This window comes from Mirounga angustirostris, unplaced genomic scaffold (genome assembly GCF_029215605.1).
Source record: "Mirounga angustirostris isolate CCGP_5_RB_7025 unplaced genomic scaffold, mMirAng1.0.hap1 SCAF_9, whole genome shotgun sequence".
NCBI classification, from domain to species: domain Eukaryota; kingdom Metazoa; phylum Chordata; class Mammalia; order Carnivora; family Phocidae; genus Mirounga; species Mirounga angustirostris.
In genome coordinates, this window is record NW_026991717.1 from 60,418,712 (window position 1) to 60,445,592 (window position 26,881).

The window sequence follows — 26,881 nt, forward strand, 5'->3', positions numbered from 1 at the left end:
GGGAATGGAAGAGGGTGAAGCAGGCTTCCCGTCGAGCAGAGAGCCCGATGCGGGGCTTGATCCCAGGACCCTGGGATCATGACCTGAGCCGAAGGCAGATGCTTAACGACTGAGCCACCCAGGCGCCCCCAGAGATTCAGATTTAATTGACCTGAGGGAGAGTGGAAGCTTAGGCTGCAACCCAGGTGATTCTAAGCAGCCAGGACTGAGAAATACTGCTTTAGTCAGAGCTGAACGCCTCAGCCTTGACTGCCCATTGGAATCATCTGGGGAGCTTTATAAAATACTGATGCTTAGGTCCTACCCCTAGCGATTCTGATGTGATTGGTCTAGGGTGCTGTGTAGACACCGAGATTTTAAAAGTTTCCCAGGGGAGTCTAAGGTGCAATCGAAGTTGAGAAGTGTTTAAAGAAAAGAACTGACCTGGGGTCAGAAGACATAGGTTTCAAGTCTCTCCTTTATCTCTTATTAGCGATGAGACTTTGAACAACCTTCACAACCTCCCCAGTCCTTAGTGTCCTAATCTTTAAAACGGGGACAATAATACCTATTTCACAGGATTGCTATAAAGATTAAGTGAGATAATGCAGGTAAAAATATGTTGTAAATTTTAAATAACTACACAAAGATATTGGTATCCCCACAGAATGAGGCTGGGGCCCTCCCTTAAACATTTATTTATTTACATTATATGCAGGAACATATATGTGTGCAATAATGCTTCTTGAACTTCTTCATAGAATTTGTGAAAATATATATATGCAGGAAAACATTCAGTAGGATGTGTACATTCCCTCTGCAGTTAGCCATTTTACTGTTGAGTCATTGCTGCAGTACTCCCGTCCCCTACAATCAGTCCCTGATCTCAGGGATTTCATCCAAGCCCCGAAGGGGTAAGGAAAATTTAATTCAACAAGTATTTATTGTCTGTTATGCACACAGTGCTGGGTGCTGTGAGAAACAGAAAAGAAGCAGAAAACAAGAGCTCCTATACTGAAGAACTTACAGTCTGGTTGAGGAGAAAATGTATATATACATTTGGGGTGCTTACGTAAAGCAAGGTGACTGACTGGCCAAGTATAGCATTAATTATCAGGAAGGACTATAGGGATTCAGAGAAGCAAGAGCTCATTATGACCTGAAAGGGGTGGAGAAAATGGTATGGAAAAAGAGGGTTTGAGGTGAGCCCTAAAGGAGGCTAAAATATAGATAAGTTTAGAAAAATAACTTAGAGATAATAGCCTAGGCAAAAGCACAGAAGCAGAAATGAGTATGGTGTGTGTAGGGAACAGTGGAAAATTATCTAGGCTGAAATATAGGTAAATGGTTGAAGATGCGGCTAATTAGGTAAGACCCAACTGTGGAGGATCCTTAATATCTGGCAGAGACGTTTGGTCATTTTGAGCTATATTGTGATTCTTCCCCCATTTTCAGGTTGAGTTTCATATTACTGCAATGTAGCAGCAAAAAAACTGATTTTTTTTTAAAAGCTCAAGTACTGTGGACAAAGTATAGTAAGTTTGAAGAATGCACCTCACAAAGCTCAGGAAAGATAATTTATATTTTTATCACTTGGCAATAGGACATTATATGACACTTAAGAATGAAGTCTTCTGAGAATAAAAGGAACCATGACTAACCTTTATGCTCTGGATATCCTCGGTGCCTAAAAGTAATGAGAATGGTGAGCTGGATCAGCACAATTATCACAAAAAGGACCCGGGCCTGCAGAGAAATCAATGTTAATATGAAACAGATACATGGGTACAACGACAGTTAAGGTTTTTAAAATGGCCTCATTAACAAAAATGGAAAAGACATCATTACCAGAAATGACTATGCAAGAAAAATAAATGACCAAAGAGAATCAAACAACTGATCCACCAAAAAAGAAAATTATAAATTGCCTCATCATTGGGGCGCCTGGGTGGCTCAGTCATTAAGCGTCTGCCTTCGGCTCAGGTCGTGATCCCAGGGTCCTGGGATCGAGCCCCACATCAGGCTCCCTGCTCAGCGGGAAGACTGCTTCTCCCTCTCCCACTCCCCCTGCTTTTGTTCCCTCTCTCACTGTCTCTCGCTCTGTCAAATAAACAAATAAAATCTTTAAAATAAATAAATAAATAAAATAAATTGCCTCAGCATTGCTCTTTTAGAATTTGGATACTGAGACCAATACTGAAACAAAGTAATTCATAGTTATATAAAGTGATCAAATTAAAACAGTCCAACTTCACTGTACTAGAAGTATAATTGGTTTTATTTCGAGTTGTAGAAGAGTAAAGAAAAACAGTACATAGTGCACTGCAGGCTGAGTGAACTGAGGCCGCATTTTCGTTTGCTTTCTCCGTCAGGGTGGCATTCACTTGGAGATTAACTCACAGTGAAGAGACATAATCTAGGTTCTGGTTTCTCAAAGTATGGACTCCAGCTCATCATTGGGATCGCCTTGTGCCTGTTGGGAAGGCAGAATCTCAGGCGCCATCTCAGCCCTACTAAATCAGAATCTGTCTCTTACTAATGTTCCCTGGTGATTCATAAGTACATCAAAGTTTCCAAAGCCTAATCTAGGTGACTATTAAAAAAACCCAAAAGAAAAACAAATGACACAAAAGGAACTTGTAAAACTGAGATATAAATGCCCATTAGTCATATTTCTAAAAAGCTTAATCATACAAGTAATACAAGTAAATTAAAATAATAATAAATTTACATCGTAAGGCTCTGAAGATATATAGTAAAGCTATGTCTGGAAGGTGAAATTAAAGGCTTAAATTTTCTTCTCAACATTGTAGGGTGTCTCTTTGGTGCGTTTTATGTCAATACCCAGTTAACAATAGAAAAATGGTTAAATAAATTAAGGTATATTTATGCCAATAGACATCATTTTTTAAAATAATATAAACTGAAGTCAGAAAATAGGGGATGCCTGGGTGGCTCAGTCGGTTAAGCAGCTGCCTTCAGCTCAGGTCATGATCCCAGGGTCCTGGGATCGAGTCCCACATCGGGCCCCTTGCTCAGTGGGGAGCCTGCTTCTCTCTTTCTCTCTGCCTGCCGCTGCCCCTGCTTGTGTGTGCTCCCTCTCTGACAAATAAATCTTAAAAAAAAAAAAAAAGAAAGAAAATAGTCAAAACAAATTCCTCAGTAGAAAAAAAAATCAAACCGCAAGAGAATGAAAATTACTATTTTACATTAAAAACTCATATACTAATATATATGAGAAAAAAAGAGTATCATAATGACATACAATGGTTATAATAAGTAGCGTGATAAAAGAATAATGTGGGGCTGATTTACTTTATTTCTAAATTTTCCAAGTTCTCTACATTAAGCATGTATTATTTATGTAGAAAGAAATATTATTTTTAAAAGATCCTTAATCCAATTTTACAGTTCCTACAATTCCCTTAGTTATTCTGGTTTTATGGTATTGCTTAGAACGAGGTTCCAAAACAGGTATTACTTGTCAATGCCTCTGCTTCTTTTAATTCAAATCAACTTTAAAGCATTGTAGTCTTCTAGACAAATAACTAACTTAATTTTGTAAGGTTCGTCTTTCTCACCACATGATTATATTAATACTTTGGACCCACCACTAGATTTGACCTAATCTCATCTAAAGATGAATTTACTCACCACGATGCAATGGTCAGTAAGGAGAATAAATGATGCCAGGGGATCAAATCTGAGATGAATATCCTCTTGAACAGAAAATAGGTGGTGCACACTCCTACTTCTTCCAGCAGAATCCTAGTTATAAGCACAGCAGTGATTCTCATGCACATTTATATGTATAATGTTCCAAGATTAAGTTCCAGTAATATCTGTCCGTTATCTCTGAATAGCTGTATTTTTTTCATTTATTTTTGCTTCTTCCTCTAAGCACTTTAAATATAACTTCTTTTAAACCCTGTAATTCTAGATTTGAACTGGAAATATCAGCATGTACCCACAATATATTTTCTCTTAAAGAAAAATTTGTATTTTCCCTCTCTCTGCTCACTGAAAAGGCCTAAAAATAGTAACAAACCCAAGATCAAGGGCCTAGCTGGGCTACTGCCCAGACTGTACCCTCAAAATAAAATTTCTCATTACAAGATCAGTGCTCTTTAGAGAAATAGCTGATTCCAGTTCTTGAACAAGAAATACACAAGAAGAGCTTGAAATATCTTCATACCAGAAAGCAAGAACACTTAACAAAGACTACTGGGATTATATCGAAAGATTTAGTGGCCAATTTGGAGAGGCTCCCACTAGCCAAAGGTGGGACAATTTGAGCATTAAAAATATAAATGCCATGGATTGAAACATACCAAATATATATATAATTTTTAAATTTTGAATTCATAATGATACTAAAAATAAAAGATTCATTTGGTTGCCTTTGGCAGATGCTAGAGAAGCAACTCATTACTCTGAAAATTGGTTTAGAAAAGGGAAGGTGGGGGAAGAATTAAGAATTTATCCCACTTTTCCTGTATGAACTTCTCTATCTGGGTGCCAAATAGATAAGGGAATTTTTTTCTTTATGGTACTATTCTAATTAATACTCATTTTACAAGGAGTGCAAATTTGAATACCACCATTGTACAATTCTAATGAAATAATGGACCTAGGCCAAGACCATCAATAGCTGCTGGAAATCCTTCAGTGAAAAGCTGATTGGGTACTTCATAATGAATGGAGGGAAATGCCAGCAGTTATCTGAATGCTGAAGCTGGCTTGACGGGCTCACAAAAGCCAATCGTTACATTTTCAGGAATTTTGCAGGCCAGTTGATACGTTGGTAGCTTAAAACCAGCTATGGTAAAAATATTTATACTATGGAAATTGGTATAAATCAGGGAAACACTATAAATCAGGGTTCCCCCTTCAAACCTGTCCCAAGCTGGTGGATAGATATTTACCACCACACCAATGGATAAAGTTAACAACACCTGAATACAATGATCAATCCTAACATTACTAAAAGAGAGACAACCAGATATCACAAACTTCTGATAAGAGCATAAAACACCAAAGGAAGTATTCCTGCCAAAAACAGACTCAAATCTGATCAAACTCCTAATCTAACTACCAGTTATAGAAACTAGAGGGGGTGGAGGAACATGCTGAAGGATACAACATGAATTTAAACATAAATCTAGAATACAGGAAACTCTACAGGATAAAAGATCCAGTTTCCAAAGTTATCTAAAAAATAAATTGCAATGAAAAAAAAAAGGAGAGGGAACCTGTAGATTAAAAGATACTGAAGAGACAGATCAGCTACATGCAGTATTTGAGCCTTGTCTGGATTCTGATTTGAACCAACCACATGCATGTCATATATATATATATATATATATGACTAATTAGGAAAACTGAATACTAGCTAGTTTGATATTAAGGAATTACGATTGATTTTCCAGGTGTGTGATGGTATTATGGTTACATTTTTAAAAAATAGTTCTTTTAGGGATACATACTGTCATATTACAGATGGAATGACATCGTGGTGCAGGGGTATAGATGAAACAAAATTGGTCATGAGTTGGTAACTGTTGAAGTCAGCTAATGGGTACATGGAAATTCATTATAATATTATCTCTTGCACATAATTTTAAAGTTTCCCATCATATAAAAGTAAAAAATAACAAAAAAGAATTTATACTTGTTTTTATCAGACTTTAATTGCTCAAAATGTTATTTTAAGTTGTTTGTTCTTGTTTTAAAGCAGAGTTTTTCTTTAATTTAGAGATACAGAGATATAGAGATTTAGAGATATAGAGATTTCTGGAGTCTGCTCTTTCAATTGGCAAAGTAGGCACAATAATCTAAAGTTCTGGTTCTCAAACTTTAGTGCACATCAGAACCACCTGGATGGACTGTTGAAACAAGATTGCTGGGTCCCAACTCCAGAGTTTCTGATGCAGAAGTTTGGTATGGGACCTGACAGTTTACATTTCTAACAAGTTCCTGGGTGATGCTGATGCTACTAATTCAGGAACCACACTGAAAATTGATCTAAAGGTCTAGTTGCTACTAGGCTGCTCAGAAGTATAGACATTCAATAAAAATAGTGAGCGGGTAAAATATAAGACAATAAATTGATGTCTCTCACAGATTTTTCTCAGACTTATCTATAGTATACTGTATTTAAAAGAATAGAACTTGGGGCACCTGGGTGGCTCAGTTGGTTAAGCATCTGCCTTTGGGTCAGGTCATGATCCCAGGATCCTGGGATCGAGCCTGACATCGGGCTCCCTGCTCAGCGGGGAGTCTGCTTCTCCCTCTCCCTCTGCCCCTGCTCGTGCTCATGCTCTCTCACTCACTCTCTCCTCAAATAAATAAATAATCTTTAAAAATAAAAATAAAAGAATAGAACTTTCCCATTGACGAATGAAGGGACCAAGTTCCCTATTTAATGTTCAGTAGACTAATCTTTTAAAGTTATACATATATAGAAGAAAACAGGTCAGTGGTTTCCTGGACATGAGGGTGGAAGGAAGACAGCTGCAAAAGAACACAAGAAAACTTTTGAGGTGATAGACTATATTGATTGTAGTAATGGGCAAGGATATATATATATGTCAAAATTCACCGAATTATACTCTTTAAATATGTAGTTTTTTTGTATGTAAATTATACCTCAATAATGTAAGAAATGTTAAACATGTAAAAAGTATATGTGATTTCACATTTTTTTTTTTAAAGATTTTATTTATTTATTTGAGACAGAGAGAATGAGAGAGAGAGAGCACATGAGAGGGAGGAGGGTCAGAGGGAGAAGCAGACTCCCTGCAGAGCAGGGAGCCCGATGCGGGACTCGATCCAGGGACTCCAGGATCATGACCTGAGCCGAAAGCAGTCGCTTAACCAACTGAGCCACCCAGGCGCCCTGTGATTTCACATTTTTACTAGGATTTAACGAAGCAGCCAGAAATGTTTCAAGGAACATGAGCTAAGTTTTTTTTTTTTCTCATAAAATTATAGAAGCTGGGGTTTTGAGGCAATCCAAGGATTTGGGAGTTCCCCATTCCTACAGCGAGCAGGTCTCCTATGATTGCTCCCACTTCCTCCTCATAACTGTAAAGATAGGGAATAATTTATTCTAGGTGCACTTGTACCTTCAGGTTTTCTTTCAATGATCCAACTTCTGATAGAAGGGATATTAAGAGTTCATCCCCAGTCATAATTCCTTTCACATCCTCCCCGAGTTTCTTCTTCCTCCAAAGCAGAACACTTCAAAGATGGGTGGCATTGCAAAGTGCCTTTTCTTCCTTCCTCATCTATGAACTGGGGATAAAACTACCTACCATAAAGGATTGTTATATGGATTAAGTAAAAAATTCTAAGTGTCTAGCATTTCCTTAGAAGGAGCTCAGTAAACAGCTCCTTCCTACTCAAAATCCTTCTCTGTCACACACACACACACACACACACACACACACACACACACACAAGATAATGAAAATAATTACATGTGTTTTCTGAAGGATTACTTGGTAATCTTCAAACTTAAGACTTAACAGTAGAAGATGAAATAGTTAAAAACTGTCATCAAATCATAAAGTTGTGGCAATCGATAGATTTTTTTTTTCAGAAACTAATTCCTGAGCACAGTATCTCCTAAAGAATTTCACAATATTGACGAAAATGTCCTATTTGGGTAATGAATGAACACTTGCTACTCTGGCAGGTGCTAGTGAATTAAATGCCCCCAAGCTGAACTGGAATAGCAGGCAGACTGTTACTACATATGCTATCAGTGCATACTCCCCAAACAAAAAAATTCTCTGGGATGCCTTGAAAATACTCTATCCTACAGCTTTCAAAATAGTGACACAATTTTCCTGTACTTGGAGAAAGCAAGCAAAGGCATGGGTACATAAATACATATTTTCTGACTTATTCTATTATCTTTGGGTATGTTGGGGAATTTGCTGCCATTATTAAAAGACTCTAGCCAAAGTTGAAAGACAATAAAAGAATGATTCCCTGGGGCTCAAAAAGAGGGGACTGTGGCCAGTAGTTACACACTGAGAAGTCTAGTTTTTTGTCTAACAGAATGACTCCTCTGAGTGCTCATTTCCTGAATATACTAAATCCAGTGTATTCAAGTTTTGTTGTTGGTTTTTTTTTAAGATTTTATTTATTTATTGAGAGAGAGAGAGAGAGAGAGCCAGGGAAGGGGGTGGGGAGGAGCAGAGAAAGAGGGAGAGGGACAAGCAGACTCCACATGGAGCACAGAATCTGACACGGGGTTCAATCGCACAAAACCCTGAGATCATGACCTGAGCCGAAATCAAGAGTTAGATGCTCAACTGACTGAGCCACCCAGGTGCCCCTCAAATTTTTAATTAACTTAGTTTCATCTCTATCAATTGACTGAAAAAAAAAAAAACAAAAACAAAAAACCCACAGCAGAGTTTAGTGTAGTTACAGCCAAATCCTTTATATAGCAAGTTGAAAATTACTAACTTACCTGGACAGTTACTTCTATGTTATGTGTCCTGTTACTGTAGTTTCTTGGGTTCCACTTCAGTATGAAAATAGGACCAGATAAATGAATAGCTTGCCCTAAATGAACTCCATCAATCGTAACTGTGACAGAAGTAATGGAGGATAAGGAAAAGGCCAAGACTCTAAAATGAGAACATACATACACATGTGGTTTTAGATATTTTCACTGTTTTTAGAAAGGAGAATAACTCTATTATAACCTAAAAAAAATATAAATGTAGGCAGAACCATCACACTGTATAACTGTTTATATGACCACTACTCATGATCTGGTTTCTTTCTGAATGGTGGCTTTTGGAGTTCCATAATTTAGCAAACCTAAGTTGGTGAGAAATTAGAAACTATTTTTGTACTTTTTAGAAAGGAAAATCAATTTTCTTTTGACAAATAAAGCTAGAGTAGATCCAAAGTTCTTTCTGATAAGTCCTGATTTTTCATATAGGAAAAGAACACTGGTTAGACATCTTACTTTGTTAATCTCATGTTAATCCTACCATCCACTCATTTGTTTCCCAACTGTCAACAAGACGCAGTATCACAAACAGAGCTAAGGCTACCAGGCCCTTTCAGAGAATATAAAGTCTAAATCAGATATCCAGCTCCTGTCAAAAAAACCCTGAGAGTCACTTCACTGCTGACCAAAAAAAAAAATAGAACAGCTTGATATCATTTTTCCAGATTAATTAGTACATCTTTTTAAAAGCACAATATCCAAAAATGATAAGAGTGCTGTGAAATTGGTACTCATTTGCCTGGTAACATTATAAATTAGTATCTGTTTTAAAAAGTAATTGGGTACCTTATGCACTGCTCGTGGTAATGTAAAATGGTACAGCTGCTATGGAAAACAGTATGGTGGTTCCTCAAAAAATTAAACATATAATTACCATGGGATCCAGCAATTCCATTTCTAGATATATACCCACAAGAACTGAAAGCTGAAAGCAGGGATTTGAACAGAATATACCCACGTTCATAATAGCATTATTCACAATCGCCAAAAGATAGAAGCAAAAGTATCGACAGATGAATAAACAAAATGTTGTATATACACACAATGGAATATTAGTCAGCCTTAAAAAAGCAAAGAAATTCTGACACACTCTACAACATGGAGGAACCTTGAGGATATTATGTTAAAGAAGCCAGCCAGTTAAAGGACAAATACTGTAGGAGTCTCCTTATATGAGGTTCCTAGGGTAGTGAAATTCAAAGAGAGAGACCAGTAGAATGGTGGCTGCCATGGGCTGGGGAAAAGGGTAAATCAGGGAGTTATTGTTGGATGGGTACAGAGTTTCAGTCTCGGAAGATGAATATTCCGATGATGGATGGTGGTGATGGTTGCACCACAAAATCAATATACTTTAATGCCACTGAACTGTATACCTAAAAGCTGGTAAAATGGTACATCTTATGTTACATATATTTTACTGCATATTTTTAAAAGAAAAATTATTTTAGTTACAAAAAAAAAAGTAACTGGGCAATCTTTATCAACAGTCATAAAGGAATTCATATTCTTTCACCAAGACTCACACCTTTAGAACTTTACCTAAAGAAATTATTCAAATGGAAAAAGAATCTACATGCATCAGATGCTCATTCCCAAGTTAGAAAAAATTGTAAGAGTTCACCAGTAAGGTAAGAAAATGGTTAGATAAATTGTGGTACATTCTCTCTGTTGAGAGATAAAAAATTAAAATAGACTTTGTTAATCTCATGTTAATCCTACCATCCACTCATTTGTTTCCCAACTGTCAACAAGACGCAGTATCACAAACAGAGCTAAGGCTACCAGGCCCTTTCAGAGAATATAAAGTCTAAATCAGATATCCAGCTCCTGTCAAAAAAAACCTGAGAGTCACTTCACTGCTGACCAAAAAAAAATAAATAAAACATTACAACTATATAAAAACATGCCTCAAAGAGAATGCCTGAGTAGGAAATCAGAAATGTCAGTAACAGCTCTATTTGGGGTTAGGGGGATTATAGCATGTAAAACATGAAAATAAAATACACAAAAATTGCAGTGGTAGGGTTATGGGTTTCTGGAGGTTTTTTAAATTTCAACAGCTTAAAAAAATTATTTTTTAACTGAATGGGAATAAAGCAGTAAGCATTTTATCTTTATATAATGTTTAGATTATTGGGAAAATTAAAGTATGGCATCTCACAGTTTTCACATGGGATTATAGTCACATTGACTTATTCTTCACTAATATCAAACTGAAAGGAAATTCCGAAAAAGTGCTACATACCTGATGTGTGTTGAATGAAGAAGTCTTTTTAGTGGTTCATGTCTAGCACAGCTATATAGGAGTGACTTAGGATTAGTGATAAGAACCACAGGCCACTCGCCAAAGACCAAATCTGCAAAGCTAAAGAGGTCATGATCAAAAGCAAAGATCCGGTACCTAGAGACCAGAGACAATAAGGTAATTTAGTCACTTCTATTATAAGAGGGTATGAAGGTTATACACAGAACAAATGTAAAAATATAAAACTATACTTTCTGAGATCATGAATTTATACAAAGTAAATAATATTGTTTCTCTGCCCTTCTTCCCTTGCCCCTACCGCTTTATAGTTCACGTTTATCACAAATGGAATCTTACTGAAGACATAAATTTACTGTGCCCTAGAACAATGCCTGGTACATAGCATGCACACTTTCATTTTTAAATAAATGCTTGATAAACTAATTCGTTTGGTTTCTATACTTTAAGACTCTTTTGAATCTAAGACAGTCATCATAAGCCTAATACCTGATATTCCTCATCTCATCAAAAATGCTAATATTAACATAAACACAATCAGACATCTTTCATTCTTCTTTTAAACCTTTATTTCTATAATTTCAAAGAAATTAACAAAATTTATTTTGGTTTTCTAAATGCATGGTGAGAGGTATAAATATTCATTAAAGAATAACCAAAATTTTATATTTTCTACTTTTTGAACTGAGGAAAGAAATGATTAACTATGGCAGAAACAATAGTGCTCACCAAATACTCCACGTGCTCCCCTGCATTTCCCAGTCTCCCTGGTATTAGGTTGGGACCATGTGACTAGTTCTGGTCAATGGGCTGTAAACAGAAGTGACATGTATCACACTTCTGGTCCAAAGTACTTAAGAGCGGGTATGAGTTCTCCATGCTCTCTTCCCTGCCCTGGGATTGAGGTGTTGAGATAGTGGTATTATGAGATGAAGAAAATCTGAATCCCTGAGTCACCCCATGGAAGAGAGAGGTCCTGGCTCATACCAGATTTACATAAATGAAAAAATAAGCATCTGTTGTGTTAAGCCACTGATATTTTCCAGATTTATTTGTATCCACAACAAAGCCTAGCCTAATATTACTAATAGACTTTTAAAAGCTCCTCTATTATCCTAACACAACTTAAATGTTTAAAAGGGCAGGTAAAGGTTAGGTCCTTTCAGTAAAACTCCAGATAAAACCCCAGGGGTGGAACAACAGGAGAGCAGGTGGAAAGAGAAAGAGAGGAAATGGTTTCATGACAGCACTTAACTTGTAACTATAGCATTTATAAGAAATAAAGAAGCTGATCAAGGATTAGGAAGGCTATCTAGTAAAAGGCAATCCCAGCCCAGCCCACAACCTCACAGTCATGAATAGACAGGTCTAGCTCAAAGTAATTACAGTTGCCAACTAATTTCAGGCTTCAAGCATAGCTTTTAGACAGTTTCTAGCAGAGCCAACTGAAATGAGTAAGTACCTTCCAAGATGTAAAGCTATCTTTTAATTAATGGAAGTAGTTAAAAACAGAAAGAACATATTCAGCTCAAAAAATATTTACTAACTAACATCTTCAGAGAACTGAGTTTGAATAAATTAAATAGTAATTGATAATAGTTCAACAATGAGATGATACTCATCTATATTTAAGCTACTGTACTTAGTTATTCTCAAAATATGTATTTAGTTCTTTTTTCTCTATATATTTAACTATACTGTATGCTTTTGATAAACAGGCTGTGTTTTCTCATAGAAAGACTTTAATCTTAATAAAACCAACTATCGTGTATTTGAAGAACTGAAATCACTAACATAGTAATAACTACAAAGGTAGATATAAAATTCAGAGGGTGATACAGTTCCAGTTCTAATGTTTCTCTAAGTGTGGTCCATAGAACACCTGGTGAGTTTTAAAAAAAATCAGGTCTGAAACCAGACCAACACAACCAAATTCTCTGGAGATTTGTTATTTTTAATAAGCTCCTCCACAATCCTTGTGCACCCTAGAGTTTGAGATCTATTTCCTAATGGATGCATCTTGAAAATCCAATGTAACATAGTGATGGCAAACATAACTGTTGCAACGAGGTTTTTACACACCGACACACATAATATCTATATCACTTTAAAAACTTAGGGAGATCATAAGTTTTTCCTTGACTGGGATCACCCATGGTAGCAATAAGAAAACTATCATTGTTTTAGCGAAACTTACACGTGTAAGTTTTATTGTGTGGGGTAGTTCCCTTACCTTCTGTTATCCTTCCAGTCTCCCACCTCAAGTTCCAAAGTGCCCTGGAGGTGACGAGTGTGCAAAACAGGCATCAGTCCACCAAGAGTATGGAGGTGCCCACACAAATACGCTGTAGCTGAACTAATCGATGAAAAACGAGTAGAATAAATGAACAGATAACTTGCAATGCCAAACTAATAAAAAGATCTCTTCAGGAGAGCAAGAGTAACATAAAAGAATTACAAGCAATTAATTTTGATTTTGGAATCCTGCCTCACCTCATTATTGACCGAATTCCAGGTGATGGAGAAAGGATAGTGGATGTTGTATAGTGACCAAACCAAATACTGTGGTTACTCTGACTACTCTCCTTGGCCAGTAACAGAAGTTCCTCCATCCGCTTCTGAAATGGCAGAAAAACACAAGGATCTTTCATTAGGGCTCAGGCTGAAATCTACAGATTAAACATCTGCCTTGAAGTTTTATAATAATAAGTATATTATGTCTAAGGCCTAAACCCTACTAATTAGTGACCTGCATGGACCTGTATAAATTTCAAACTGTTTTCATATACATTATAATTCATTTGGTCCTAAAAATAACTCTATGCTAAGTAGGGCAAGTATTATCCCCATTTGATAGAGAAGGAAACTGAGAAATAGAGAACAATCTTTAAATGACATAAATTTCTTTCTCTTTTTACAACAAAGTTCTTTATAGAAAATAAGAACCATTAATCTCTTCAGCCCTGTATACTACATTGCAATTACTAAAGAGGAACTTGAAACCAAACTTCTAAAATAAGATGTACGTATGTCCACAAAAAGCCTGTACCTGAATGTTCACAACAGCTCAACTCAGAATAGCCCAAAACTAGAAACCATCAGTATATCCAAACAATGGAATGCTATGTAGTGATAAAAAGGAAAGAATTACTCAAACACAATAATATGGATGAATTGTAGAAACAAATCATAGAAATATACTGGGCGGACGCCTGGGTGGCTCAGTTGGTTGAGCGACTGCCTTCGGCTCAGGTCATGATCCTGGAGTCCCTGGATCGAGTCCCGCATCGGGCTCCCTGCTCGGCGAGGAGCCTGCTTCTCCCTCTAACCCTCCCCTCTCTCATGTACGTACTCTCTCTCTCATTCTCGCTCTCTCAAATAAATAAATAAATCTTTAAAAAAAAAAAAAAAGAAATATACTGGGCAAAAGAAGCCAGACACAAGAGTACATACTGTATGATTTCATTTACATAAAATTCTAGAAAAAAAATTAATCTATACTGACAGAAAACCCATCAGTGGTTCTCTAGGATTGGGGTGAAGACTGACTACACAAGAGAACTTTCTGGGATGATAGAAATGTTCTCTCTTGATTGTGGTGACAGTTATACCAGCATATATATTTTTTGTCAAAACTCTTCAAACACTTAAAATGAGTGCATTTTATTGTATGTAAATCATCCCTCATAAAGTTGATTTCAAAAATAACTTGTACAGGGGTGCCTGGGTGGCTCAGTCGGTTAAGCAACTGCCTTCTGCTCAGGTCATGATCCCAGAGTCCTGGGATCAAGCCCCAAGTCGGGGTTCCTTGTTCAGTGCACAGCCTGCTTCTCCCTCTCCCTCTGCCCCTCCCCCCTGCCTGCACACATGCACACGTGCTCTGCCTCTCTCTCTCGCTCTCTCAAATAAAATCTTTAAAAAAAAAATAACTCGTACATGTATAAATATACATTAATTATCTGTAAAGTGCTAATAGCAATGAATTCCTGGACCATACCCTCAGGGTTTCTAATTTGATAAGTCTCAGGGAAAGCCTGGGAATCTGCATTTTACAAAAGTCCAGCTGATTTTCATGAAGATGATCTTTGAATCGTATCTTAAAAAACGCTGCTCTAAGGAGTAGGCTTTAAAATAATAAGTTAATAAACTCTGTCTAAAGACAGTTGGAGGATAAGAAACCAAATATACCTTCATTAAATAAATGCCTAATATAACACAATGCATTTCACAACATTTTATTCACTTGATTTCAAGGTCTTCTGAACCTTCATATCACTTTGAATCTCTTTCAGCACTTAGCAAATTCTGCCCTTTATTATAGTTATTTCTGCACTAGTCTTATGCCCCTCCACTAGATTAAATATTCTAAAAGGCGAGTGACTTGATCTTATCGCTCTTGTATTCTTCCATGCAGGCACATATGTCTTGCATGTAGGCAGGTGCTCATTAGTGATCTGACATCTGTTGTATTAAGAAATAATGAGAGGTTCTCATATGTGACTTTCCAGACAGTTTTAATCCAGCAACAGTTTTCACCTAACTTGCCTTAACAGAAATTTATTTACTTCAGTGGTTGCCCTTCTCTTATTAAAATAAATATAGTCCATTAGTTAGAAATGGCAACTATGGGGATTTAGGAATATACCATATGGTATAAAAGCTGTATGCCTTGCACCTTGCAAAGTGCATGTTGCACTTAGTATATATTTAATAAATGCTTACTGAATAAATATAAAATGTGAGGTATTTCTTCACGAGATTTGGGGACCAGAACATGGACAGCAGTGATAATGCTCAAGTAGCCAGTGATTTCTTCTAGCCATACTTGGAACCACAGTAAAATTTTTCTCAAGAATTTCTAGATAAGAACTAGTTTACCTAGGATAACCTTAAGTGAGCCACATTTATCCAAGAAAAAACAAAATAGGTTAGTTAGCTACAAAGGGAAGTGAGATTTTTACTGTACCTCATCTAAAATTCCAAAGAAATTATAGGGTCTCTTAGGCCCTGGATTTGGGGTGGCATCCAAAGAGATGAAAGAATAGTTGCCAAAGGGAGTACTGTGGACATAATGGAAAGAGCCATCCCTACGTACGGCAGAATATTTCCTAAAAAATATAAGACAGGAAAGTTTTAGTGCAATCATAAAAAAACAATGAGTTTAAATTCCTCCCCGTATATCACACTATATTTTGCCTCCCTTTGAAAATTTCCTAATCTGACAGAGAAATACATAAACTAATCCACAATAAGCTGATGAAAAGAGATTTTAAAGATTTTTCTTCCCATTTTCTATAAAGATTCAGGCAAACTAATTCATAAGTAACCAAACACAAGGTCACCAAGCAAAGCAGAGAAGGAGGTGGCTATTTTAGGCAGTCCACCGAACACTTAAAGAGAGATCAAACAGAATCCAGGGAAATGGTACTTATCCATCATTGAAAAATTTAGTGAGGACCTATGAAGTGCCTAGCAGAACTCTTGGTGTAATGAGATAAAAAAAGGTGTTTACATCTTGAAATAGGACTACAGAGGCTTAACTCACAATAAAGCCTTGCAAAGACGAAGTCATCAAGAAAAATGTCAGGTCTGGGTCAGTAAATGTTTTTCAGTTCCTAAAAATATATCTGTAACCTATACAGGGTATACATTCAGTAATGAAAGTCCTTACTACCTAAGTATCAACAGTGTTGAGGTGTCTGTAAGGTTGGAGAGTGAAGAACGGGGGAAAGAGGGGGTAACATAGTACACAGTGTGGGAACTCATTAGTATTTGTTGAATAAATGTGAAGGAAGGTATAGGTTGGGGACATACCTATATTACTCAAATGTCAAGACATTATAAGAAAATAGATAAGGCACATATGGAAAAATACAAATAAACTCCTGAAACCTAATGTGCTATCAGGGAGCTATATTTAAGCCACGATAGCCATCAAATATATCATAAAATAAACACATTATCACAGATATTATAATTAAAAGTCAATTAGTTCTATTGCCCCTCTTCCCAGTATTTTTTAAATTTTCTATTTTGGGGGGCACCTGGGTGGCTCAGTCAGTTAAGTGAGCAACTCTTGATTTCAGCTCAGGTCGAGATCTGAGGGTGATGGGATCTAGCCCTCCATTGGGCTTGGCACTCAGCATGGATTCTGCTTATTCCTCTCCCTCTGCTCCTCCCCCACTCGCATGTGCTCACGTGTGCACACACTCTCTCTCTCTCTAAAATAAATAAATAAATAAATAAATAAATAAATCTTTTAAAAAAATGAAATTTTCTATTTTGAGGGTTTTTTTTCCTCTCATTAAAATTTTTATTTATATTTTTCCTGCTTAATTTGTTTTCAGTTATTCTTTAGGATCTTTTTTTTTTCTTTTAAGATTTTATTTATTTATTTGACAGAGAGACTGAGAGAGCACAAGCAGGGGGAGCAGTAGAGGGAGAGGGAGAAGCAGGCTTCCCGCCAAGCAGGGAGCCCGATGTGGGGCTCGATCCCAGGACCCTGGGATCATGACTTGAGTGGAAGGCAGACGCTTAACCATCTGAGCCACCCAGGCACCCTTCTTTAGGATCTTATAATCTCACGTATATTGTTTCCTTTCCTACATTTTTAATACGTTAAAACCCATTATCTAAAAATAACCCAACTATTTGAAAGTAGAGATTAAAATATATGATAGCTATTAACAGTTTTTGAATTCTGGATTTTGACATTCTCTGGGCCATTCTTTTTTTTTTTTTAATATTTTATTTATTTATTTGACAGAGAGAGAGTGAGAGCAGGAACACAAGCAGGGGGAGTGGAAGAGGGAGAAGCAGGCTTCCCGCTGAGCAGGGAGCCTGATGTGGGGCTCGATCCCAGGACCCTGGGCTCACGACCTGAGCCGAAGGCAGACGCTTAACGACTGAGCCACCCAGGCACCCCTCTCTGGGCCATTCTTAAGATCAAGATTTAGCTTTAAGCTTTCTCGTTCAGGCTGATATATCTGTAATGTCCGTATCTCTGGCTGTTTATTAAAATGCTGTTTATTGGGGCACCTGGGTGGCTCACTCATTAAGCATCTGCCTTCAACTCAGGTCACGATCCCAGGGTCCTGGGATCAAGCCCCACATCGGGCTCCCTGCTTGGCAGGAAGCCTGCTTCTCCCTCTCCCACTCCCCCTGCTTATGTTCCTGCTCTCGCTATCTCTCTCTCATTGTCAAATAAATAAATAAAATCTAAAAAAAAAAAAAAATAAAATGCTGTTTATTAAAAATTCAGATACAGTTTAGGTGGTTAGTAACAAAAATATAAAGGTAAGAAACTTCCAAATGACTAATAGCTTTACCCTCCCGATAACCAGTCAGACCCAAAGTCCTGTTAATTCTTCTTTGAAAATGTTTCCTAGTTCCATTCCATAGTCACCATCAAAGATACAAATAGATAAAAGGAAAGATTTTCATCTCTGACCTTTTCCTTTCTCACATTAAAAACAAAGGACAACTTCATCCTCCAAGTTACAGTGAATCGAATTATATGTTAACCAATGCTGTTTGACCTGCCACCCTCCAGCTGATGACACTGTCCCCATATATATGGACTTTGTTAGAAAGGTATGTCTCCTATTCATTTCAAGCCCTTCCATATCATGACTGGACTATTACAGGACTCTCCCATTTGTTCTACATAGCTTTTTTTCCTTATTATCCCTATCTTTTCTCTTTTTTGTTGTGTGATTGCCCTTTATAAAATATTATTTCATTATCTGACTTGTCTCCTTAGGAATCTATACTGGATTATGAACCATTACACAACACATCTAAATTTCTACACCTGTCACTTAAGACCTCCATAAATTGGCTCTAAGCTACCTACCCAATGTCATACCAGTCCTCAAAATGATCCTTTTTTCTGGTGATACCAGTTTCCTTACTGTCCCTAAAAGCTCATTCTAGCTTTTAAAAATTCTGTGGTTTTGCCTAAAATATACCCCTCAAAATTTCTTACTTCTCCGCAACCCTTCTTTTAAGACTGAACACAAGTTTTACTTCTTTTATTAAGTCCTAACTTACACCTAGGTAGATACATAAATTCAGAAGATCTAATGCACACCATAGTAAGTATAATCAACAAATCTGTTTTATAAGCTTCAAAGTCACTAAGAGACTAGATCTTAATTATTCCTACCACAAGAAAATGATAATTATGTGATAGTGATCGAGGTATTAGCTAATTCTATGGTGGTCCTCATATCGCAATATATTTATGTGTCACATGAACATGTTGTATATCTTAATCTTATACAATGTTATATGTCAATTATATCTCAAAAATAAGATAAAGTCTCCTCTATGTCCAGCCCATGCTGACTTCTGCCCTTTCCGATTTCTCATAGTGATTATCATGTCTACCAAATAATGTAGCATTTCATCAGTCATCCCTTCATGTTCTTTTCTAATTGTTTCCCAAACAATTCTTATCTCTCTTAACTGGACTTCCTTGAAGGCAGAGGCCATATTTTTTAATATTAGCTCTTGTATCTCTCACGCTATCCAGCTAACGATGGGCTCTCACCAAATTCTCACTACTTGAGTGATGGACAATGTAGGACAAAGCTGTGGAATATCCTAGAACTGGAAGTGAAACTGCAACTAAAAGAATCCCAACACATTGAAACTAGAGAACTGGTTTTCTAATGCAAAGAGCCTTTCATAGTCATAGCCTTTTTCACATTCATGGCATATAAAGAAAATTTTAATATTTCTGTGACAAAGTGGGTGACCAACTGGGCTCCTCAGCCACTGTAGAGGCTGAGAGCATCAGTTTCTCAGTATTCCTAAAATCGACAGTACTCTCATAACAAGCTCTAATCTAAGTGACTTCTGATGTATAGCATGGTGACTACAGTCAAACACTCTATTATATATTTGAAAGTTGCTGAGAGTAGATTTTTAAAGTTTTTCACAAGAAAAAAAAATTTTTTAATTATGTATGGTGATGGGTGTTAACTGGACTTATTGTGGTTATCATTTCACAATACATACAACTCTTGAATCACTGTGTTGTATACCTAAAATGAATATGTTATATGTCAATTATATCCAAGTAAAAAAAATGACTAATAAAAAAATGACTTCTGCTAAGTATCAATGGCAAAAAAAAAGTTTGTGTGAAATATTTGAAGTATCATTAGCCAATAAAAAGCATAAAGTGTATGAGATAAAAGGAATTAAAGGAAAGAAAAAGTCTTGGGGGAAGAAAGTAACTGAATCTGTCATACACACACACACAAAAATTCTAAGTTACTAGAAGTTCTTCTATTAAAAAATATTTTCACCCATTCATTGACTTGACTGCACTCCCCTTATACTACTTCATGGTCTGTATTCTGTTCACTACAGTACCTGTAATAATTCTCGACACTCTCCAGACTTGGAATGTTGAATGCATCTAATTAAAAAGAAAAGAGCAATGAATCACTAAATTCTACTCCTGAAACCAATATCACACCATATGTTAACTAACTAGAATTTAAATAAGAATTTGGAAAAAAACAAAAAACAAAAAAAGCACATGGGAAAAAAAAAGAGCAACCATCATCTATATTAAAAAGAAAAATACAAACATCTTAATGACTAAAGAAAAATGACAATATTTTCAATAACATCTCTAAATGGCAGAATGCCAATAAATTAGCCTGATAGTTTTTAAAACTTGATAACAGAATTCAGATTATCTGGAAACTAATTTAAGGCACCCCACATACTGGAGAATAAGAAATACTTTGATATTATGTACTATTCAGAATAAATCAATTTGCCGTTGTAAGATTGGACTGTTGATGCTGTTTTAATCATGACTGATACATGGATCCATGCCAAGTGTTTCTAAACAGCTAATCACTTTGATAACAGGACCTAAGACCCTCTCTTCTTAAATCTTAAAGAGATTCAGTAAGAAAGGAGTTATATAATGGTAAGGGGTAAGGTAAAAGATGTCATAGAACACTTATCTGGAAATATAATTATTTCATTGAGCTTGATTGCCTGCTTGCAATAACTAAAATTATTTACCAGCTTGGAATTCCAAGAATCCACTATATTTCTAATAACTTCAGAGAATAAGCTGTTAAGTCCAATTTAAGCCAAAAGAACTTATTGTGTATGCAATCCTCTTACTAAGAGAACTACACTGTTATAGTTAAATCTTAATAAAAATTAGTTTCCTCCTATCTTAACACAATATATAAACATATATATACACACATACTATAAGCATTTGTGCTTATACAAGTCAAATTAGATTATCATGACCTCCAAAGGACAAGCTCTGTTCACAAGATCTCATCACAAGAGTCTGATATTTATTACTTGAAATAAGTCAGTAGTTTGGCTTAGTCAGTGGATTGACTAATGCTGTTAAAAAATAAACTTTTTTATTATGTACAGACTTGCTTTTATTGCAAAAGAATTTGACCTGTACCACTAATTAAGATCAGGAAAAAAGGGAAATATAAATTCAGATCTTCCTCAACTTACAATGGGGTTATGTCCAGACAAATCCATTTTAAGTGGTAAATATTTAAATAGAAAATGCATTTCATACACTGAACCTACTGAACATCAGAGCTTAGCCTTGCCTACGTTAAACATGCTCAGAATGCTTACATTAGCCTATAGCTGGGCAAAATCATCTAACACAAGGCCTGTTTTATAATAAAGTGTTGAATATCTCATGTTGAATATCTGAGAGTGAAAAACAGAATGACAGCATGGGCACAGAATAGTTATAAGGTTAATGGCTTTTTACCCTGGTGATTGTGTCCAGCATAACCAGAGTTTCATATTGCATATTGTTAGCCCAGGAAAAGATAAAAATTCAAAATTCGAAATATAGTTTCTATTGAATGTGTATCAGCTTCATACACTGTAAAGTTGACAAATCGTAGGTCAAGGGGCGCCTGGGTGGCTCAGTCGGTTAAGCGACTGCCTTCAGCTCAGGTCATGATCCCAGAGTCCCGGGATGGAGCCCCGCATCGGGCTCCCTGCTCAGCAAGGAGTCTCCTTCTCCCTCTGCCACTCCCTCTGCTCATGCTCTCTCTCTCTCTCTCACTTGCTCTCTCTCTAATAAATAAAATCTTAAAAAAAAAAAATCGTTGATCAAACCATCATAAGTTGAACCATCATAAGTTCAGGATCAGACTTACAGGGTATACCAGAGAAAGCTGTAAGCCAGATATCCCATCATCAATTAATAATTCCTAGCTGCTTTGTAAGAACTATTTATAAAAAGGGCATTTTCTGATCAAACCAAAACTATGTATTTCACCAGACAGAATTATCTGTTTAAAATGATAGTTTTAGAAATATATATAATTAGGCACACAGCAGCAATTAATAATCAAATGAAGCAGACAAAGTACTTAACAACCAATAAGAAAGTCAACCTTTATAAAACAAACCTGTTAGGACACTTTGCTAAAGAGTTCATTACTAACAAGACAATAATAATGTAAAAAATGTGAAGGGATTATCCATTTCTCCCCTCATACATAGAGATTTATTTGCAATTTTAATTTTTTAATGTATACACAGTAAAATTCATTCACTGTAATGTATAGTTCTTTGGGTTTTGACAAATGCACAGTCATGTATCCACTGCAATGGAGATACAGAACAGTTACATCATCCCAAAGTTCTCCCATGATGCCTCTTTGTAGTCGGCCTATCCCCCCACCCTCAACCCTTGGCAACCACAATCTGTTCTTTATAGTTTTGCCTTTTCTTGAATGTCATATAAATGGAATCATACAGTATATAGACTTATGGGTGGTGCCTTCTATTAGCAAAATGTATATCTATAGATCTATATATATGTATTTATGTATGCAGTGTGAATGTATATACATATGGACTGATTGACTGTAGGCTCCACACCCAGTGTGGGGCTTGAACTCATGACTCTAGATCAAGGGTTGTGTGCTCTACCAACTGAGCCAGCAAGGCGCCCAAAATGGTTATATTTTTAAACACCCTTCTACATAGGTTTTGCTAGAAGCTTTTCTTCATGTAAAGAAGAAATGACCATCCCAACTTTCCCCTCAAAGGCTTAAAGTGACATCTGAAGCTTTAAAATCACATAATATAGTTGTATTTCAGAGTTGTGGCCTTCAGTCTAACTAAAACTATGTTACAATGTTCCCATTTTATAATTTTATATTCTAAATTGGAGAATCTAGGCCCTTGAAGGGGAAAAAATCTAGTTTTAATTACATGTGGGTCTTGACTCTTACCATGATTTCCTTTAACATCGAGCCACGTCGTTTTTTCCATGACCCTTGTCTTCTTCAGAATACCCTGGTAAGTTTGCCATTCTACCTCATGCTGCCTGGATCCCAAGTGTTCCTTTGTTTTGGCATCAGTCAGGTCTCCTGTAGATTTACGTAAGACTTGAATCACAATGCAAAATAAACCCAAGGGGTTAAAAATGTTTTTAAATGCACACTGAAGGAACAAAGATACTTAAGTACTCAACATGTACAAGCATAACGATTTGTAAGTCCATCTATGTCCAGAGCAAGCCCTATAAAATGAGATTTTCTTGGCAAAGACTTTCTTATAGGTTAGCAAGTACCTATTTAACTTCCCATGGTATTAGAAATGGGTTCTGAAAAAAATTATCTTTAAAGAGAGCAGTACAAAACGCATCGTGAAACTCTGACAAAAATGCAAACTATAAGAAATTCCAACACTCTGGGCAGATGCCTGATATCTATGACAACCATATTTTCCACACCCAAAATCAGGTTATGTAATCTGGCCAAGTGTTATTTCCACAGCAAGAAGTAATCTAGAAGGTGTGGTTGGTCAGTGAAATACCAAAATTTCTGGAAAACTAAACGGAAAGTTGAAATGGAGGTTTTCCATAACATAAGGACTGATAATCCATCATATCAGCAGAGGTGTTTCAGTAAGGTGGGTAGGATATGAATCCCCCAATAAACATGGCAGATGCTCCTTTACTTTTTCTACAATGCATTTAGGGAGCAAATAGAAGTTTGAAGACTAGAGAACCCAAGTCACAGAAGTACCAAAAGATGAAGAAAAGTGTCCTAAATCACTTTAAGCCTCAATTGACAACATAAGATTGACTAATGCTGTTTAAAAAAAAGGTGGGGGGGGGAGTTAGTTTTTTTAAAAAAGGTAACTTTGGGGGCACCAGGGTGGCTCAGTCGGTTAAGCCTCCCACTCTTGGTTTCAGCTCAGGTCACGATGCTCTGCTTGAAATTCTCTCTCTCCCTCTGCCCCTCCCCCCTCAAAGAGAGGAAAGAAAGAAAGAAAAGAAAAAGAGAAAGAAAGAAAAAAAGAAAGAAAAAGAAAGAAGAAAAGAAAAAGGAAGGAAGTTAGGAAGGAAGGTAGGTAGGAATTAAGAAAAAAACTTCATTTGTGGTTAAAGGGCTTTCCCTAATTCTCTCTCAAATCCAGAACTATAACAACAACGACGAACGAATACAAACATAGCAGACGGTATGTATACTAATGAGAATCATGAGCCTTGCTTCTACTGCTTTGACAAAACCTTGCTATGGCAAGCCATTTAGCTTGGATCTTGATTCAATTATCCATAGGCAAAGGAAATTACAATGTCCCATCTTCTCTACAGGAGGACTCACCTGGAGCTGGGGCTATAGTGTTCCCAACATGCCCGAAGTGAAAAGCTGCAGCCCTGCCTAGCATTCTACCATCCGGACCACAGAACAACGCGACAGCACGGCAACCCTCCCTACCTGTTGCCAGGACGAGAGCTGGTTGAATGATGCCAATAGTTTCTGAACAGAACTTCTCTAAGTCTACAGCTCTGCCTGGATCACGAAACCTGCTCAGGTGAATGTCGGATATCTGCCGAAAGCAGGTATTAAACAGAGAGATCTGAGTCAGGAAGAGGCAGCACGGAAGCAGGCGACCATGCAGCTCTCTCGAGGCGGAAGGAAATGGCAAGGATGCAGTGCAAGAACGAACGCCCCCTCCCCCCCAAGGAAAGGACAGAGCCCCCAGCCGGGAGTTTGGGTCCGCGGCGGTCGCACCCCGGCGGAAATTGCCCGCGTCTCACCGCGTAGTGACGCCTCTGCACCCACCCCAAACCCTGCTCCCGCTGCGTCACCTGCAGCCCCCAGAAGATGTTGCTGGCTCCGGGGCCCGGTGCGGGGTGTGGGCTCCGGGAGGCGCGGGGCTGGGGCAGCGGCGAGGGCTGACCGGCCAGGCCATAGTGCTCCAGGAGCACGGCCGCCAGCGCCGCTGCCGCCAGCCCCACGACCACCCTGATGGCCAGCGCTGCGGCCATTCGGCCCGCCCGGGCGCTGCCCTCGCTGTCCCGGGCTCTGCCCGTGCGGCGCCCCCGGGAGCTGCTCTGGCCGCACTTCCGGACTCTATGGTCGCAGGGGCCGAAAGCTCAGCTCGGCCGCCGCCGCCGCCGCCGCCCCTGCACCTCGTCGGGCACGTGCCACCCGCCTGCCGCCCGCGTCTCTGGGCTGGGGTGGAAAAAGGAATGAGGGTGAAATAAAGGAAACCGAGACTCCCAGCACCAATCAAGGTTGCCGAGGAGTGGCGGGGAAAGAACCCAGGTCCGGGAGGCGGAGTCCTGGCTCCGCCTTAGTCAATCATTGCTGACCCCAGTGGGTCAGTTTCTTACCCATAAAACGGAGCTAATGATGTCTCGCGTGCGTACTTCACAGGCGTATGTATGAGGACGCCATTTAAATTCCTGTTCAGATGTGACAGCCGGCTTTCTCTCGGCCCTTCTGATTATTAACAACGTGTTTCCATAGGTTTTTAATAGATATAGTACGTATGTTTTGTAAAGTTATTTTTTCCTAAACCTGATTTCTTACGCACTTGCCTATATAATATCCCGTTGCCTGGGCGCCTGGGTGGCTCAGTCGTTAAGCGTCTGCCTTCGGCTCAGGTCATGATCCCAGGGTCCTGGGATCGAGCCCCGCATCGGGCTCCCTGCTCAGCGGGAAGCCTGCTTCTCCCTCTTCCCCCCGCCCCCTGGTGTTCCCTTTCTCGCTGTGTCTGTTAAATAAACCTTTAAAAACAAAGAAATCCTGTTGCCACGTTATACCGTTCATTTAATAAACTGTAAATACTCCCTATGGGCAGTCACAGGAGAAGAATTAGATTCGGGTCCTGCCCTTAATTTATCTAACCATTCTGTTATTGTTGAACTTTTGGATTACTTATGTTCGAAATGTTCTGAATAAACATTTTTGAATAAACATTCTGAATAAACATATTGCTGTTCTGAAAAAAACATTTTTTGTACAAATAGCACCCTTTTAAACACATCTTCGAGTTATTTTCTTGGGATATGTTGTCAATATTGAAGTTACGCCAATTTCATTAAAATACTTTTTGTGTACATTTGGAAAGCAAGACATTGATCTAAGCAGAAAATATAAAGAAACATAAGTAGCTAAAGAACCATGGTTCATTATCTTAGAAGCCTATGTAGGAGAGAGAAATACATAAGTAAGTTTAATATAAGACCAATATGCCATTTGGCACAAGAGACAACAAGATATAAAAGGCCAGAGGAGGTTTACCCAGGACAGATCACATCTATAGAATCAGGAAAAGTTTAAGGAGGTGGCATATAGTAGATGGATAGTATTTTTGAGTGGCAGAGATTGGGGATGGGGTAGGGGGAAGCACTTTCCAACGGTACCTAACATGAATCAAAGCATTAAGGTGCGAAAATGCAGAACATGATGAGGAGACAGTGAGTACTTCAGTTTGTCTAGGCCTAGGGTATGCCTAGAGGAATAGTGGTAATTGTACCAGACCTTTAGTTTGAGCCACATTTTGGAAGGCCTGTATAAATGCCAAGAGTGAAGATAGACCTGGCAACAGCATAGGGAACCAACTGGACAGAGGACAGGTATGGCAGAGACTCCGGTTGGAATGATATTGGGATAATCTAGTGCTATGGTCCAAATGTGTCCCCACAAAATTTATATGTTGAAATCCTAATACTCATTGTGATGGTATTTAGAGATGGGCTCTGCCCTTGTGAACAGAATTAGTGCCTTTATAAAAGAGACCCTAGAGAGATCCCTCGCCCCTTC

General features: G+C 37.8%; 1 protein-coding gene across 11 annotated transcripts in view; it reads right to left on the reverse strand.

Moving 5' to 3' along the window:
* The window catches only part of TMEM62 (transmembrane protein 62), a 33,506-nt gene extending 8,133 nt beyond the window's left edge, over positions 1-25,373 (reverse strand). The window contains exons 1-13 of one of the 11 annotated variants that reach the window (XM_064570566.1): positions 24,919-25,373; positions 24,431-24,656; positions 23,051-23,188; positions 20,163-20,208; positions 15,745-15,886; positions 13,272-13,396; positions 13,012-13,134; positions 10,761-10,916; positions 8,465-8,624; positions 7,107-7,202; positions 3,634-3,747; positions 2,927-3,094; positions 1,641-1,725 (exon numbers count right to left, since the gene is read on the reverse strand). In XM_064570566.1, coding sequence (XP_064426636.1) covers positions 2,963-3,094; positions 3,634-3,747; positions 7,107-7,202; positions 8,465-8,624; positions 10,761-10,916; positions 13,012-13,134; positions 13,272-13,396; positions 15,745-15,886; positions 20,163-20,208; positions 23,051-23,188; positions 24,431-24,656; positions 24,919-25,098 — 1,638 coding nt within the window. In that variant the 5' untranslated portion in view covers positions 25,099-25,373 and the 3' untranslated portion in view covers positions 1,641-1,725; positions 2,927-2,962. Of the gene's footprint in view, positions 1-1,640; positions 1,726-2,926; positions 3,095-3,633; positions 3,748-7,106; positions 7,203-8,464; positions 8,625-10,760; positions 10,917-13,011; positions 13,135-13,271; positions 13,397-15,744; positions 15,887-20,162; positions 20,209-23,050; positions 23,189-24,430; positions 24,657-24,918 lie in introns of those variants that run through there. The other 10 variants (XM_064570561.1, XM_064570559.1, XM_045900247.3 and 7 more) reach the window with 10 other exon arrangements.
* Positions 25,374-26,881: the final 1,508 nt, after the last annotated feature.